Below are 17061 nucleotides of genomic sequence, written 5' to 3'. Positions count from 1 at the left end.
TTCATTCAAGTCGCCGCTAATTTTTCAATTCACGGCAACCATAATAAGGCCGCGACTAGTTCCCAGAATACGGGAATTCCTCACGACCATGAAGGCGACTCCACGGCAACCACCCGCGAACATGTGACGACTGTATAGTCTCCTGCAGTTGCCTAAAAAAGTCGCCTAAGTGGGACAGGCCCATTACTGAGACATCAGTCGGATGACAGAGAGGGTGTGTAAAATTAATTGTGGTTTCAAAAAGCCAGCACAGCCTTGATTCCGGAATGTATTATTCTGTAATTGCATGAAAATAAGTCAGATATATTCTGAAAATTGAAAAGCATTATCAGAGCCTTTTCATCAATAAATCCCATGTACATTAACAGGTTTAATTTTTATGGTGTTTGAAAAAAGCTAATCAATGCAATTACATTTTAAGGAAACAGTGGCCCAAAATTGTGACAAATGGTACATTGCGATGCAGTTCCACTGATGTACCACTGGAGGGAGGTACACTCAAAGGATTATCTCACACAGGGGCTGCTAAAGTGTCTCACTTTTTTCCTGAATTCTGGTTCCCCTCCAAACATAGATACAAAATGCGGGTCAAACAGCATATCTGGAGAAAAGGAATAGGTGACGTTCAGGAAGGGTCTCGTGACCATCGTGACGATTCGTTTTCTCTAGAGAGGCTGCCTGACCCCCTGAGTTACTCCAGCCTTTTGTGTCTATCTTCGGTTTAAACCAGCATCTGCAGTTCCTACCTACACATAGAAACATAGAAACATAGAAATTAGGTGCAGAAGTAGGCCATTCGGCCCTTCGAGCCTGCACCGCCATTTAATATGATCATGGCTGATCATCCAACTCAGTATCCCGTACCTGCCTTCTCTCCATACCCTCTGATCCCCTTGGCCACAAGGGCCACATCTAACTCCCTCTTAAATATAGCCAATGAACTGGCCTCAACTACCCTCTGTGGCAGAGAGTTCCAGAGATTCACCACTCTCTGTGTGAAAAAAGTTCTTCTCATCTCGGTTTTAAAGGATTTCCCCCTTATTCTTAAGCTGTGACCCCTTGTCCTGGACTTCCCCAACATCGGGAGCAAACTTCCTGCATCTAGCCTGCCCCACCCCTTAAAAATGTTGTAAGTTTCGATAAGATCCGCTCTCAATCTCCTAAATTCTAGAGAGTATAAACCAAGTCTATCCAGTCTTTCTTCATAAGACAGTCTTGACATCCCAGGAATCAGTCTGGTGAACCTTCTCTGCACTCCCTCTATGGCAATAATGTCCTTCCTCAGATTTGGATCTGCTTTCCCCTCTCTCATTTTCAGTAACTATCGTTGAACATAAATCAAACATCAGTTTGTCCTCATTTCTGGACATAACCGTTTAGAAAAAATGTGATAACATGCAGATTTATAAAACATAGCAGAATTAGGCCATTTGGCCCATCGAGCCTGTTCCTCCATTTGATGATGGCAGATCTATTTTTCCCTCTCAACCCTATTACATAACCATATAACCATATAACAATTACAGCACGGAAACAGGCCATCTCGACCCTTCTAGTCCGTGCCGAACACGTATTCTCCCCTAGTCCCATACACCTGCATTCAGACCATAACCCTCCATTCCTTTCCCGTCCATAACCTTTCTCCCCATAACCTTTCATGCCCTTACTAATCAAGAACCTATCAATCTCCGCTTTAAAAATATCCGATCACTTTACCTCCCCATCCATCTGTGGCAACGAATTCCACGGACTCACCACAATGTGGCGGAAGAAATTCCACCTCATCTCCATTCTAAAGGAACATCCTTTTATCGTGAGGATGTGAACTCTGGTCCGAGATTCTCCCATTACAGTAAGCTGTTACTACTCGAATATACTGGATTTACAAGAAAAATCCAGGAGATGAATTCTAAATACATGGATAGAAATGCTAGGGTTGGTCTCCTTGCGGGGAAAAGGGTGTTAAAGACTGTGCTTTGGGTCAATATTTGAAATTATATGTATTTCCACACTTTTTCCCTGTAATTGGTCTAAGTACTAATTTGCCAATAATGAAAATGTCTTCCATTCTTTTCCTTCCCTATTCTCAATTGCGTTGATTGCGATCAATGCTATAACCACACTTTAATGCTACATTTAAAAACCACAAGATAACTTTAGACTTTAGAGATACAGTGTGGAAACAGGCCAATCGGCCCACCGAGTCCGTGCTGCCCAGCGATCATCTCCGTAGGGGGTGATTTTGTGTTTTACCTGTATCCTATACCTGACTTTACTCAGATTGGCTCAGACACAAAATAAAACAGCTCATTGATCAGTTGTTAGTCTATCAAACAAGTCGGTTTAATAAAAACCTGAGCGATGTGCATCGGCAAACAATGTGAGCAAGCTCAAGCTGCTTCAAAATCCTACAATAACTGTACGCGTTTAATACCCTCATGACACAATGTGGAGTTGAAATAAACCATTTTTAATCAATGTCTACCATATAACCATATAACAATTACAGCACGGAAACAGGCCATCTCGACCCTTCTAGTCCGTGCTGAACACATAATCTCCCCTAGTCCCATATACCTGCGCTCAGACCATAACCCTCCATTCCCTTCCCATCCATATAACTATCCAATTTATTTTTAAATGATAAAAACGAACCTGCCTCCACCACCTTCACTGGAAACTCATTCCACACAGCCACCACTCTCTGAGTAAAGACGTTCCCCCTCATGTTACCCCTAAACTTCTGTCCCTTAATTCTCATGTCTCCCCAATGTTAACTTTAATCTTGAGTTTCTTGTTGTTTAGAAATCTCCCTCCCATATATCTAACATGTAGATATCATATGTGTTTAAGAAGGAACTGCAGTCAACATGGATTTGTGCCTGGAAGGTCATGTTTGAATAATCTTCTTGAATTTTTTGAAGAGGTTACTAGGGAAATTGATGAGGGTAAAGCAATGGATGTTGTCTATATGGACTTTAGTAAGGCCTTTGACAAGGTTCCTCATGGAAGGTTGGTTAAGAAGGTTCAACCGTTGGGTATAAATGCAGGAATAGATTCAGATTCAGATTCAATTTTAATTGTCATTGTCAGTGTACAGTACAGAGACAACGAAATGCATTTAGCATCTCCCTTGAAGAGCGACATAGCAAACGATGGATTCAACAGTGGCTGAATGGGAGAAGCCAGAGGGTAATGGTGGATGGCTGTTTATCGGGTTGGAGGCAGGTGACTAGTGGGGTGCCTCAGGGATCTGTGTTGGGTCCTTTGTTGTTTGTCATGTACATCGATGATCTGGATGAAGGGGTGGTAAATTGGATTAGTAAGTATGCAGATGATACCAAGATAGGGGGTGTTGTGGATAATGAAGAGGATTTCCAAAGTTTACAAAGTGATTTAGGCCATTTGGAAAAATGGGCTGAAAGATGGCAGATGGAGTTTAATGCTGATAAATGTGAGGTGCTACACCTTGGCAGGACAAATCAAAATAGGACGTACATGGTAAATGGTAGGGAATTGAAGAATACAGTTGAACAGAGGGATCTGGGAATAACCGTGCATAGTTCCTTGAAGGTGGAATCTCATATAGATAGGGTGGCAAAGAAAGCTTTTTGGTATGCTAGCCTTTATAAATCAGAGCATTGAGTATAGAAGCTGGGATGTAATGTTAAAATTGTACAAGGCATTGGTGAGACCAAATCTGGAGTATGGTGTACAATTTTGGTCGCCCAATTATAGGAAGGATGTCAGCAGAGGGGATTTACAGAAGTTGTGGGTTTCAACAACTAAGGATAGGTTGAATAAGTTAGGTCTTTATTCTTGGAGCGCAGAAGGTTAAGGGGGGACTTGATAGAGGTCTTAAAATGATGAGAGGGATAGACAGAGTTGATGTAGACAAGCTTTTAATTCTGAAAATAGGGAAGATTCAAACAAGAGGACATGACTTCAGAATTAAGGAACAGAAGTTTAGGGGTAACATGAGGGGGAACTTCTTTACTCAGAGAGTGGTAGCGGTGTGGAATGAGCTTCCAGTGGAAGTGGTGGAGGCAGGTTCGTTGGTATCATTTAAAAATAAATTGGATAGGCATATGGATGAGAAGGGAATGGAGGGTTATGGTATGAATGCAGGCAGGTGGGACTAAGGGAAAAAAAAGTTGTTCGGCACGGACTTGTAGGGCCGAGATGGCCTGTTTCCGTGCTGTAATTGTTATATGGTTATATGGTTATATGTGAGCTCCAGGGTTAACCAAACTATAACTTACTCATCTTCCTTATAATTCTCATGATTCCCGTCAACAACCTTGGACATGAACACTATCCTACACACGAGGGATAATTTACAATACACAGAAGCCAATTAACCCACAAGCCTGGACATCTTTGGAGTATGGGAGGAAACTGGAGCACCCGGAGAAAACCCACGCAGTCACAGGGAGAACGTCCAGACTCTGTACAGACAGCACCCGTAGTCAGGATTGAACCTGTCGCTGGCGCTGCAAGGCAGCTACTCTACCGTTACATCACTGTGCTCCCTTAAGATGGGCTGTAAAGAATTCTCAGTTGTAAGTTTATGGCAAGCAGTGTCTATTCCACCAGCTTACCTCCCATTTTGGTCAGCTTCTTGAAGAGAGGCAGAGATGGGCGATCAGCAAAGTTATCACTCTGGTGGACGAGGCACTCCCTGAGAGCGTCGTAACCATTAATGACCACAGTCGATATCCCACCCAGATCCAGGCTGAAGATCTGTTACACAAGCAAGGCAGATTTCAAGGTACAGTTAAGGTATTTGCAATTGCAAATTGAACTAAATTATGCAGTTTAAACGCGTAGTTTATCTTGAAATGGAAACCATGATAATTGCATTCTGCTCATACAGCATGTAATAAAGAATAAGCTGATAACATTAATATTTCTAAACTTTACTAACCAAGGGGAAGTTTAATATTCTTTACTTAAACTAATGCCAGTGAGTTGAGCCACTTACATGTTAAAACAATGCAACACTTGTTGAAGCACGTTTTGCTTCCTATTTGTAATTTTGCATTGGGATGCATTGGGGCATTAAAATTTCAAGTTATGTTTCATTGTTTTCACAATAAGGTAAATATTTAGAACATAGAATCAGAAAAGATGGTTGTGGTCCTATTAGATTCAACTCTGGCAATGGAACTAAACACAGAAAAGTCATTTGAATTAGACAAATAAGAAAGACAAAATAATTTATATTCTAGATACTGATAATAGACAAAAAATAGCAAGAACTCTGTTAATAATTTCACAACACTCTATATGAACTAAAATACTGCCAAGTGTGACATTCCGTCCAAAAACTGACTAGGGTAATCCAGGAATTTTATTTCTGCTGTTGATAAACAAGAGACTTTTTGTAAATGCCGCCAAAATATGGAGACTAGTGTATGTGCGATCTATGGAAAAAGAATCTCACTGTGCAGAAATAAAGACCCTTGATTGATTGATAAAGCACCATTGAGAGTGTTAAACAGGGTACTTTTGCCATCCCCGTCCCCTTCCACCCACATCCCTCCCTTTTCATCCGTCCCCTCCTATCTGACATCTTTTTCCCCTCCTTTTCACCCCTAGCCTTTGCACTTGCTCCACTCATCTGCCAACCACCCCCCTCATCTATATCCACCTATCACTTGTCAGGCCTTGTCTCGCCCCACACCCCTGTTTTACAGCTTTCTCCCCCCAACAGTCTGTATAAGGGTCCTGACCCAAAACGTCTCCCGTCCATCCACAAATGCTGCCTGCCTGACCCGCTGAGTTCCTCCAGCACTTTATATTTGGCTGAATAAAACTAGGAGAAACACGAGTTGATCAGGGATAACTTAGATATTTCTGAAATATGTTCTTAGAAAACTGAAGAAATCATAGAGAATAGGGAAGAATTGCAGTAAATATGGTTAAAATGGAAATTTATCAGCGATATTTCCTTTGCCCTATCCATTCCCCTGACCCTCTCCACAAGTCTTCATCAAGGGTCTTCACCCTGAAACATGAAGTCTTTCCCTGTCCAGATGCTGACTGGCTTGCATCGTGCTTCCTGGATTTTCTGTCGGAAACAATTTGATGGAGGTGTTTCCACTCACATGCAGTGAGTTAGAAAGAATATTATTTCCTAAGGCAGAAGGGTTAGCAGCCAAGGGATAACGCCGTAAGATAATTATACAATTAACGAATTAATGAATGACACTTTATTATCTCACCTGACATGTCACAGTGACATTTTTTCCTTCACATAGTATGCAAAGTGTCAAAAGGTCTAGCGTGCTGACAAAGTTATAGTGTTCATTATAGTCCCCAATGATCCCTCTTTGTTCTAGCTGAACCCCCCCCCCTCCCGCCAGCCCCGTCCCTCTTTTGACTCTAAATGGCCCCATCCCCCACGTTGGGCCCCACTTTGTTCTCTCAGCGGCCCTCTCACGCCAGGTCCCTCTGCGTCAAGAGTCGTGAGTGTTTTATTGCCATTTGTCCCGGGTGGGACAATGACATTCTTATTTGCTGCAGCACAACAGAATATGTGAAAATGTAAACATTGTATATAGTGGGGGGAAGAGAAAAAAAAAGAAAAAGTTCAATAAATAACAAATATAGTGCAATAATAAAATAGTCTTTTGCAGTTCAGAGCTCAGAGCTTATTTGTTGTAGTGAATGCCTGATGGCTGTAGGGAAGTAGCTGTTCCTGAACCTGGACGTTACAGTTTGCAGGCTCCTGTACCTTCTTCCCAATGACAAGGGTGAAATGAGTGTGTGGCCAGGATGGTGTGGGTCTTTGATGATGTTGGTTGCCTTTTTGAGGCAGCGACTACGGTAGATCCCTTCACTGGTGGGGAGGTCAAAGCCGGTGATGGACTGGGCAGTGGTCACAACTTTTTGTGGTCATTTTCGCTCCTGGATGTTCAACTTGTCGAACCAGGCCACGATGCAACCAGTCAGAATGCTCTCTATCGTGCACCTGTATAATCCTCTTCGACATGCCGAATATCCGTAATCTTCTCAGGAAGTGGAGTCGCTGATGTGCCTTCTTTATAATTGCATCGGTGTGCTGGTCTTCGTAATTTGAAGTTTTTGACCCACTCCAGCATCATCCCATTGTGGTGATTACAATACACTACCAGGAAGAATGGCTGAAACGGATTCAACAGAACCAGGCTGAAACAATCACCTAGACACTCCAAGGGGAAGCTATTAGTTGTGGGAAAGATCAGAGCGATGATATCAATTGGACTAGAGCAGTAGCAGGTGCTGGAGTTGTCACTTCAGTGCTCTGACACGCTCTGGGGGCTGTTCTAACATGTTAATCGATTAATGGATCTCAGGCATTTACATTGAATTAACACATCCAAGTCATTCAAGGCACGGCATTTCCTTCCATTGCTATGCAGACGATACACAACTCTATCTCCCCCTGAAGCCCAGAAAACGATCAAATCGTTTCGAGACTCCTGACGGGCACCTGAAAAAGGGACCACATCACCCCGATCCTGGCCTCTCTCCACTGGCTCTCTGTGCGGTTCTGAATAAATTTCAAGATCCTTCTTTATGTCTACAAAGCCCTTAGCGGGCTTGTCCCCACCTGCATCAAAAGTCTGCTTACCCACCACACCGCCTCCAGGTCCCTCAGATCGGCCGACTTGGGGTTACTGAACATCCTGCGGTCTAGGCATAAGCTCAGGGGCGACCGCGCCTTTGCAGTTGCAGCTCCTAGACTGTGGAACAGCATCCCTCTTCCCATCAGAACTGCCCCCTCCATCGACTCCTTTAAGTAGAGACTTAAAACTCATCTTTACTCTCAAGCCTTTCTTGACGTCCTCTGAGGGAGGGTTATATGTATGTATTTATGTATGTACTTAATCTATGAACCAATGTTATATAACGTTAGTACCTCCAGCAATGTAAAGCACTGTGGCCAACGAGAGTTGTTTTTTAAATGTGCTATAGAAATAAAAGTGACTTGACGACTTGACATCCTGTTCCTTACCAATGTTGCTACATCTCACATTGATGAATAGCTGTACAATCTAACTGTGAAAGAAGCAGCCTTTATTGCTGTTTTTTTGTTTTTTTTTTGTTTATTTTATAAGAAGTTAATACAGCACAAAACAGTACAGTGGCACCTAATTTTAGGTGCCAACTATGTAATACCGTAATCCATTCTATGTACAACCTCTAGTTTTATGTTATAAGAAGGAAGTAAGCAGAACAAGAAAAAGAAAACAATAGAAAGGGGAAAAAGTGGGAAAAATAGATGGTAGAGAGTAGAAAAACGTGAAGTGTGTATATAAAAAATAAAAAAAGGAAGAGAGAAAGTGGAAAGTAGAAATAGAAGAGAAGGCCCCTTAAAAGAGAATTTTTCAAATCTGTATTCGGAGATGTAGCTCTATCCGCGTCATGAACTGAAATCAGCAATCCTTACGGCACCGCTGCATCACATGATTCCAAAAAGTCGATGAAAGGAGACCAACTCTTTAAGAATTGGTCATATTTATCTATTAGTCGGAGTCTCATTTCTTCAAGGCGTGCTATGTCCATCATATTCCTAATCAACATTTTAACAGTTGGTATGGTTGTATTTTTCCAAAATTTAAGTATCAATTTCTTTCCAATTATTAACCCATAATTAAAAAAAACATTTTGATCTTTATTTAAATTGGTATCTTCTCCTATTATTCCAAATATAATCCATTCCATTTTAGGTTCTATTCTTGAGTTGAAAATCTTTGTAAATATATCAAATATATCACTCCAAAATTTATTCAACTTTGTACATCCAGCAAATGAGTGTGTTATATTAGCGTTTTGAAACAAACATTTATCGCATCTGGGAGAGACGTTTGGATAAAATTTATTCAACCTCGTTTTTGAATAATATAGTCTATGTAATAATTTGAATTGAATTAAATTATGTCTTGCATTAATAGAACAGTTATGTGTATTCATCAAATACTTTTCCCATCTATCCTTCAAGATCTTTATCATTAACTCTTGTTCCCAATCTTCCCTTAATGCTTCTGTTGAGGGTGATTCTCTATTTAATATATTATTATAAAAGTATGATATTAATTTTTGTGAATCAGCCTTAATATTCATTGCTTCTTCTAAAGGATCTAAAAATATAGTTTTTTTTTCTATGTGCTATATTTCTTCATAAAGTCACATACCTGTATATATTTACAATATTGATTATCCTTCAATTTAAATTGTACATTTTAATTGTTGAAAAGATAACAGTTTGCCCACTTCATACATGTCCCCTACTTTCCTAATCCCCAGTCTATCCCATTGTTGATATGAATTGTCAATGAAGAACTTTGAATGATGGGTTGTTTAAATAGTAAGTTAGACACTGATAAAGCTTTAATTTCAAGGATACTTTTATTTGTTTCCAAATTGTTATTATATTGTGAAGGATTGGGTGACGTTTTATATATTATACTATTCAATTTTATCGGCCTTGAGAGCAAACATCGTTTCCTATATCGTGCGGATAGCACTCCTCTTAAGGGACAGAAGTTTAGGGGTAATATGAGGGGGAACTTCTTTACTCAGAGAGTGGTAGCGGTGTGGAATGAGCCAGTGGAAGTGGTGGAGGCTTAATATGCACTGCCCAGTAGTAATATATAATTTAGGTAATGATAAACCCCCAACTTCTTTAGATTTGCACAAATGCTTTCGTTGAATTCTATGTGTTCTGTAGTCCCATATAAAAAGTGATAGTGGTATCTAATTTTTTGAAAAAATATTTTGCCTGTATCCATCGCTTGAAACAATATATATGGTTTGTGGTAAGAAAGTCATTTTTATAGCGAATTACTCCTATCAATTTTGTGCGTTTTCCCAAATTTAATCGTATCATTCAGTGTTTCAGCTGGTATAAAATTGGCACTTTGAATAATTTTCTGATTCTCGTAATTTGAATACCCAGGTACTTGAATTTTTCTGTTGCAATTTTGAAGGGGAATTTTAGTAAGTGTCTCGAATCCTGTGGATTTAAAGACATAATTTCGCTTTTATTCCAATTTATTCTATATTGCTGTTGATTCAAGACAGTCTGAGTGGTGAATCTCTGGAACTCTCTGGCACAGAGGGTAGTCGAGGCCAGTTCATTGGCTATATTTAAGAGGGAGTTAGATGTGGCCCTTGTGGCTAAGAGGATCAGGGGGTATGGAGAGAAGGCAGGTACGGGATACTGAGTTGGATGATCAGCCATGATCATATTGAATGGCGGTGCCGGCTCGAAGGGCCGAATGGCCTACTCCTGCACCTAATTTCTATGTTTCTAAATTCTATGTTTCCACTCCAGATACCAGATCAAAGAATTGTGCAAGGAGGAACTGCAGGTGCCAGTTTAAATCTAAGATAGACACAAAAAGCTGGAGTAACTCAGCGGGACAGGCAGCTTGTCTGGAGAGAAGGAATGGGTGACGTTTCGGATCGAGATGTTTGAAATGTCTCAAGAAGGGTCTCAACCTGAAACGTCACCCATTCCTTCTCTCCAGAGATGCTGCCTGGCCCGCAGAGTTACTCCAACTTTTTGTGTCTATTACCAGATCAAAGAATGTGTTTCAGCTGGGAATGATAGTTTTGAATAATACGTCTGATAAGTAACGTCGGGAGGACAGGGTCACAGATTGCAGGGTGTCCTGCACGGGGGAACGATTAATGATCAGAGACTTCACATCGCAGAGTCATTTCCAAATGTCATGGCTCCTTTATCTTCAATATTTTCAACAAACGGAAGTTTCTGTAGAAATGTTCTGTGCAGAAAGAGTGGAATAATAATGCAGAGAGAATATTTTTCCAGACGTCACCTGTACGCTCCAGTTGGAGTGTGGCTAACTTATTCAACCTATCTCTGAGCTTAGTTGTTGAAACCCAGGGCAGATTTCTAGTCACCTGGCCTCTGTACTCTCTTTGGTGCTTTATCCAGAACCCCCTATAAACTTTTTTTCCCCAAAATTGTACCCAATACTCCAGATTTGGTCTCAAACCAATGCCTTGCTCGGAAACGGGTTAGACACTACAGCACGGAAACTGGCCCTTCAGCCCAATGCTCGCCAATTTAACCAAAGTGCTAGCATACCATGTGCCCCATATGCCCGTTTTGGCCTCTAAACCAGGGGCTCACAACCTTTTTTGCCCCATTTACCCCAGGCAACTTTAATAGCACATCACAATGTTATTTCACCTATTTATGAACAACTAATGATGAACAGATACTTGTACACCAGAACCACACACAGGAAGTCAATGAGAAAAAATATGTACAATTGCAGAATCAACAAGTTTACCCTCTGGGTAGGTGAAATTTACCCCCTGGGGATGAATTTACCCCAGGTTGGGAACCCTTGCTCTATACCTTTCCTATCAATGTAGCTGTCCAAGTATCTTTCAAAAGCTGTTCGTTCCATGTACCCATGTGATTATACTGTGTGAATAAGTAGCCCCTCAGGTTCACATTAAGTCTTTCCATCATTGAAATCCGACTGCATTTATCAACAATGAGTCTTCCAATTAAAGGCGTTAGACAAACGCATGCGCCAGTGACCGGCTCGTGGGGTCACCTCCACAACACATCCTTGGATGCTGTGTAATTGATACTTAGTCGGCAGCAAGATAAGTAAAGTACAAAGGTCCTTGCTGGTTTCTTCCACAGTTTACCATTACATTTAAAGTCACAGTCACACAGCATAGAAACAGGCCCTTCAGCTTTGACCAAGATGCCCCATCAAAGCTAATACCCCTTTAAACCTATTATTGTGTGTTTATTTGTTTTAATGTGTGTGTATATATATGTGTGTGTGTGGGTATATATATGTATATATAGGTAAGAAAGAACTGCAGGTGCTAGTTTAAATTGAATTGAAGCTAGGAACAAAATGCGGGACAGGCAGCATCTCTGGAGAGAAGGAATGTATGACGTTAACTTTAATCAAAGCTGGAGTAACTCAGTGGGACAGGCAGCATCTCTGGAGAGAAGGAATGGGTGACGTTTCAGGTTAAAATAGGTCATTTCTTAACCTTTGGGAGAATTGCCTGCTAAACACATTGAGCAAGAGCAGCTGTAATGCAAGATTGCAACAGATAAGAACCTAGACAGAACTACATATGACTATCCTCCTCCTACTGTTAAGGAAGCCTGATTCTCAGCTGAATGTTTCAGCTTTTGCTACTACATTCTATCTTGGCCATTTCCCCCTCGTGCTCCCCAGTATGTGAGCTCCAGGGTTAACCAAATTAGAACCTACTCATCTTCCTAATAATTCTCAAAATTCCCGTCAACATATGGAAATGGGATAATGACTTCCCTGCATTATCTTGCTTCTGGCTTACAGAAATCCTGCCCAACCCACATTTGTGACAGGGTACTTTTTTCATTAATATTAAGTTTCTTAAACTGCCAGGTTTTCAGTCTCACCAATGTGTGTGTGTGTGTGTGTGTGTGTGTATACATTTCATAATATTCATTTATTATAATATAATTTATCATAATTTAGCAGAATATAGGTCAAACATGGGCAAATGGGACGTGTGGATGGGCCATTTTGGTCGCCCAATTATAGGAAGGATGTCAACAAAATAGAGAGAGTACAGAGGAGATTTACTAGAATGTTGCCTGGGTTTCAACAACTAACTTACAGAGATAGGTTGAATAAGTTAGGTCTTTATTCTCTGGAGCGCAGAAGGTTAAGGGGGGACTTGATAGAGGTCTTTAAAATGATGAGAGGGATAGACAGAGTTGATGTGGATCAGCTTTTCCCTTTGAGAATAGGGAAGATTCAAACAAGAGGACATGACTTCAGAATTAAGGGACAGAAGTTTAGGGGTAACATGAGGGGGAACTTCTTTACTCAGAGAGTGGTAGCGGTGTGGAATGAGCTTCCAGTGGAAGTTGCGGATGCAGGTTCGTTGGTATCATTTAAAAATAAATTGGATAGGCATATGGATGAGAAGGGAATGGAGGGTTATGGTATGAGTGCAGGCAGGTGGGACTAAGGGAAAAAAGTTGTTCGGCACGAACTTGTAGGGCCGAGATGGCCTGTTTCCGTGCTGTAATTGTTATATGGTTATATGGCATAGAGTTGGGCCGAAGAGCCTGTTTCATAGTCATACAGTACAGAAATGGGCCCTTCAGCCCAACTTACCCATGCTGACCAATATGCCCCATCTACACTAGTCCCACCAACCCGTGTTTGGCCCATATCTCTCTAAACCTTTCTTATCCATGCACCCATCCAAACTTCATCAACTTGATCAATTGTCTGTGCTGTATGATTTGAACATTTGATTAACGTCAACTGGCAGCTCACTTCAGATATGAGATACTCTGAGTGGAAAATTTGTCCTTGAGGTCCCTCTTCAACCCCTCACCTTGCAGTGAGGATCAGTGCTAAGATAGAGAGATAACAGTGCCAATACATAGTCTAAAGAAGAGTCCTGACCCGAAACATCACATATCCATTTTTTCCTGGGACGTTGTCTGATCCGCTGAGTTACTCCAGCATTTTGTGTCTTCTTGTGAAACCCATCATCTGCAGTTCCTTGTTATCTCCAATGTAGAATTTAGAAGATTGAGGGGGGATCTTATAGATACTTACAAAATTCTTAAGGGGTTGAATGGCGGTGCAGGCTCGAAGGGTCGAATGGCCTACTCCTGCACCTATTTTCTATGTTTCTAAAGGGTGGTGGGTGCATGGATCGAGGAGGAGGAAGTTGAGGCAGGTACTATTGCAAAATTTAAGAAACATTTAGACAGGTACATGGATAGGACAGGTTTAGAGGGATATGGGCCAAACGCAGGCAGGCGGGACTTGCGTAGATGGGGCATGTTGGTCGCTGTGGGCAACTTAGGAGAAGGGTCTGTTTCCACATTCTAGGACTCCATAACAATGTAGGCAAAATTGCTGGATAAACACAGCGGGTGCGGCAGCATCTATGGAGCGAAGGAAATAGGCAATGTTGCCTATTTCCTTCGCTCCATAGATGCTGCTGCACCTGCTGAGTTTCTCCAGCAATTTTGTCTACCTTCGATTCTCCAGCATCTGCAGTTCCTTCTTGCACACATAGAAACATAGAAAATAGGTGCAGGAGTTGGCCCTTTGAGCCTGCAACGCCATTCAATATGATCATGGCTGATCATCCAACTCAGTATCCTGTACCTGCCTTCTCTCCATATCCCCTGATCCCTTTATCCACAAGGGCCACATCTAACTCCCTCTTAAATATAGCCAATGAAGTGGCCTCAACTACCTTCTGTGGCAGAGAGTTCCACAGATTCACCACTCTCTGTGGGAAAATGATTTTTTCAAGTGTGGAAACACTCCATAACAATATAACCATATAACAATTACAGCACGAAAACAGGCCATCTCGGCCCTACAAGTCCATGCCGAACACTTACTCTCACCTAGTGCCATCTACCTGCACTCAGACCATAACCCTCCATCCCTTTCCCGTCCATATGCCTATCCAATTTATTTTTAAATGATAAAATGGAACCTGCCTCCACCACTTCCACTGGAAGCTCATTCCACACAGCTACCACTCTCTGAGTAAAGAAGTTCCCCCTCATGTTACCCCTAGTTCTGTCCCTTAATTCTCAAATCATGTCCTCTTGTTTGAATCTTCCCTGCTCTCAATGGTAAAAGCTTATCCACGTCAACTCTGTCTATCCCTCTCATAATTTTAAAGTCCTCTATCAAGTCCCCCCTTAACCTTCTGCGCTCCAAAGAATAGTCCTAACTTGTTCAACCTTTCTCTGTAACTTAGTTGCTGACACCCAGGCAACTTTCTAGTAAATCTCCTCTGTACTCTCATGACTAAGCAATGTCATGTTTTAGACACACAGCTATGTTGGCCAAGTTGGGGCGAAGAAGGGCCAGTTCTTCCTCACTCTGGAGTCTATTGGCCGGGGCAAGGTAGAAACATAGAAACATAGAAAAATAGGTGCAGGAGTAGGCCATTCGACCCTTCGAGCCTGCACCGCCAATCAACATGATCATGGCTGATCATCCAACTCAGTATCCTGTACCTGCCTTCTCTGCATACCCCCTGATCCCTTTAGTCACAAGGACCACATCTAACTCCCTCTTAAAGCCAATGAACTGGCCTCAACTACCTTCTGCCACAGATTCACCACTCTCTGTGTAAAAAATGATTTTCTCATCTCGGTCCTAAAAGACTTCCCCCTTATCCTTAAACTGTGATCCCTTGTTCTGGACTTCCCCAACATCGGGAACAATCTTCCTGCATCTAGCCTGTCCAACCCCTTAAGAATTTTGTAAGTTTCTATAAGATTCTATAAGATTGGATATTCTATAAGTTTCTATAAGGTGCGGGCGGTTGACTGACTTTGACCCTACCTGCCCGTGGACCTGGCTCTGCTGGCGCATGAAGACGTGTGGCTGGGTGACCAGGGCCAGCACGCTGCCGACCAGCGGCAGGGCGGCGGGGCCAGGGGGGAATCCGCGGGGTCGCCGCTGCCGCAACACCTGGCGGAACAGCAGCAGCAACAACAAGAGCAGCAGCAGCCAGCCCAGCACCGTGCCCACGCTCGGCATCCACGGCGCGCTCCCGAGCCCGACCGCCGGCTTCATCACATCTGGCCAGTGGTGGAGGTGGAGGTGGAGGTGGAGGTGGAGGTGGAGGTGGAGGACCGCCCCCGCCCCCACCCCCTCATTGGAGCGGCCTCAGGGGATGCCTCTTTACCGCGTGTTAATGCACTGACTGGACAAAAAACACTTTGGTACAAAGTGCTCCTTCCTGCCCATGCACCTGAACACATATCCCCCAGGTCGACCAAAGTGCTGGAGAAACTCAGCGGGTGCAGCAGCATCTATGGAGCGAAGGAAATAGGCAACGTTTGCCTACCTTCGATTTTCCAGCATCTGCAGTTCCTTCTCCCACATTTTACACAAGCAACTGCAGATGCTGGAATCATGTTCAAAGCATGAAAGGGCTTTGGTACAAAGTGCTCCCTCCCTCCAACCCTTCCTATCATGTGGGACACCGTTCTGAAGAAAGATCCCGATCCGAAACGTCACCTGTCCATGTTCTTCAGAGATGCTGCCAGACCCGCTGAGTTACTCCAGCCTTTATGTATCCTTTCGTGCAAACAGGCATCTGCAGTTCCTTGCTTCTGCATTCAGACTTTTTTAATGGTTTCCTGCATCCTCCATAGATTTGTCTTTGTCTTCTTGGAATTCTAGATGCTGTATAATTCTAGCGAGTTTGTCTTTGTACCTCATTGAAAGATATGCTAACCATGGAGGTCCAGGATCATCCCTCCACACCATTACCACCTCTTCCCTAGGCAACAATGGGCCATTGTGGGCTCCACCCTTCCTTGTTCATCTGATGCCTGCCCTGATTTGTACTGACCTTCTCCTACCTCCAGTCCCGCGCCCCCCTCCCCTTCTCCCTTCCCTCTACATTCAGCCTGAAGAAGGATTATGACCATAAATGTCATCCATGCCATCTCTCCAGAGAAGTTGCTTGGCATGTCATAATTGATAGGACCTGAATTAGGCCATTCAGCCCATCAAGTCTACTCTGGCATGCAATCATGGCTGATCTATATTTCCCACCTAACCCCATTCTCCTGCCTTCTCCCCATGACACCTGCACTAATCAATAATCTATCTATCTTATTATTATTTATTCAAATCGTTTGCTATGTCGCTCTTCAAGGGAGATGCTAAATGCATTTCGTTGTCTCTGTACTGTACACTGACAATGACAATTAAAATTGAATCTGAATTGAATCTGAATCTGAATCTGAATCTCTGCTTTAAAAATATCAATTGACAGCCTCCACAGCCTTCTGTGGCAAAGAATTCCACATATTCACTGATCCATTGAGTTACTCCAGCACTTTGTATCTTTCTTCCAGTATCTGTATTTTCTTTCCATCAATCCTTCCCCTTAACCTTTCCAGAGAATCCCAGGTGTGTGAATGGAACTGACATTGAGTTTTGGTCAATAAACCACGCCACAGATCCACTGCCGATCTTCGAAAGGACATTGCGGGAAACTAGAGAG

The 17061-nt window shown here is 42.5% G+C and overlaps 1 protein-coding gene across 1 annotated transcript in view; it reads right to left on the bottom strand.

Annotated features, from left to right (window-relative positions):
• The window catches only part of LOC129705981 (vitamin D 25-hydroxylase), a 32156-nt gene extending 16575 nt beyond the window's left edge, over positions 1 to 15581 (bottom strand). Inside the window, exons 1-2 of the mRNA XM_055649956.1 lie at positions 15384 to 15581; positions 4602 to 4743 (exon numbers count right to left, since the gene is read on the bottom strand). Coding sequence (XP_055505931.1) covers positions 4602 to 4743; positions 15384 to 15581 — 340 coding nt within the window. The remainder of the gene's footprint in view (positions 1 to 4601; positions 4744 to 15383) is intronic.
• Positions 15582 to 17061: the final 1480 nt, after the last annotated feature.

Source organism: Leucoraja erinacea, chromosome 18 (assembly GCF_028641065.1).
Source record: "Leucoraja erinacea ecotype New England chromosome 18, Leri_hhj_1, whole genome shotgun sequence".
Classification (NCBI taxonomy): domain Eukaryota; kingdom Metazoa; phylum Chordata; class Chondrichthyes; order Rajiformes; family Rajidae; genus Leucoraja; species Leucoraja erinaceus.
This window is presented reverse-complemented; position numbering and strand designations above follow the sequence as displayed.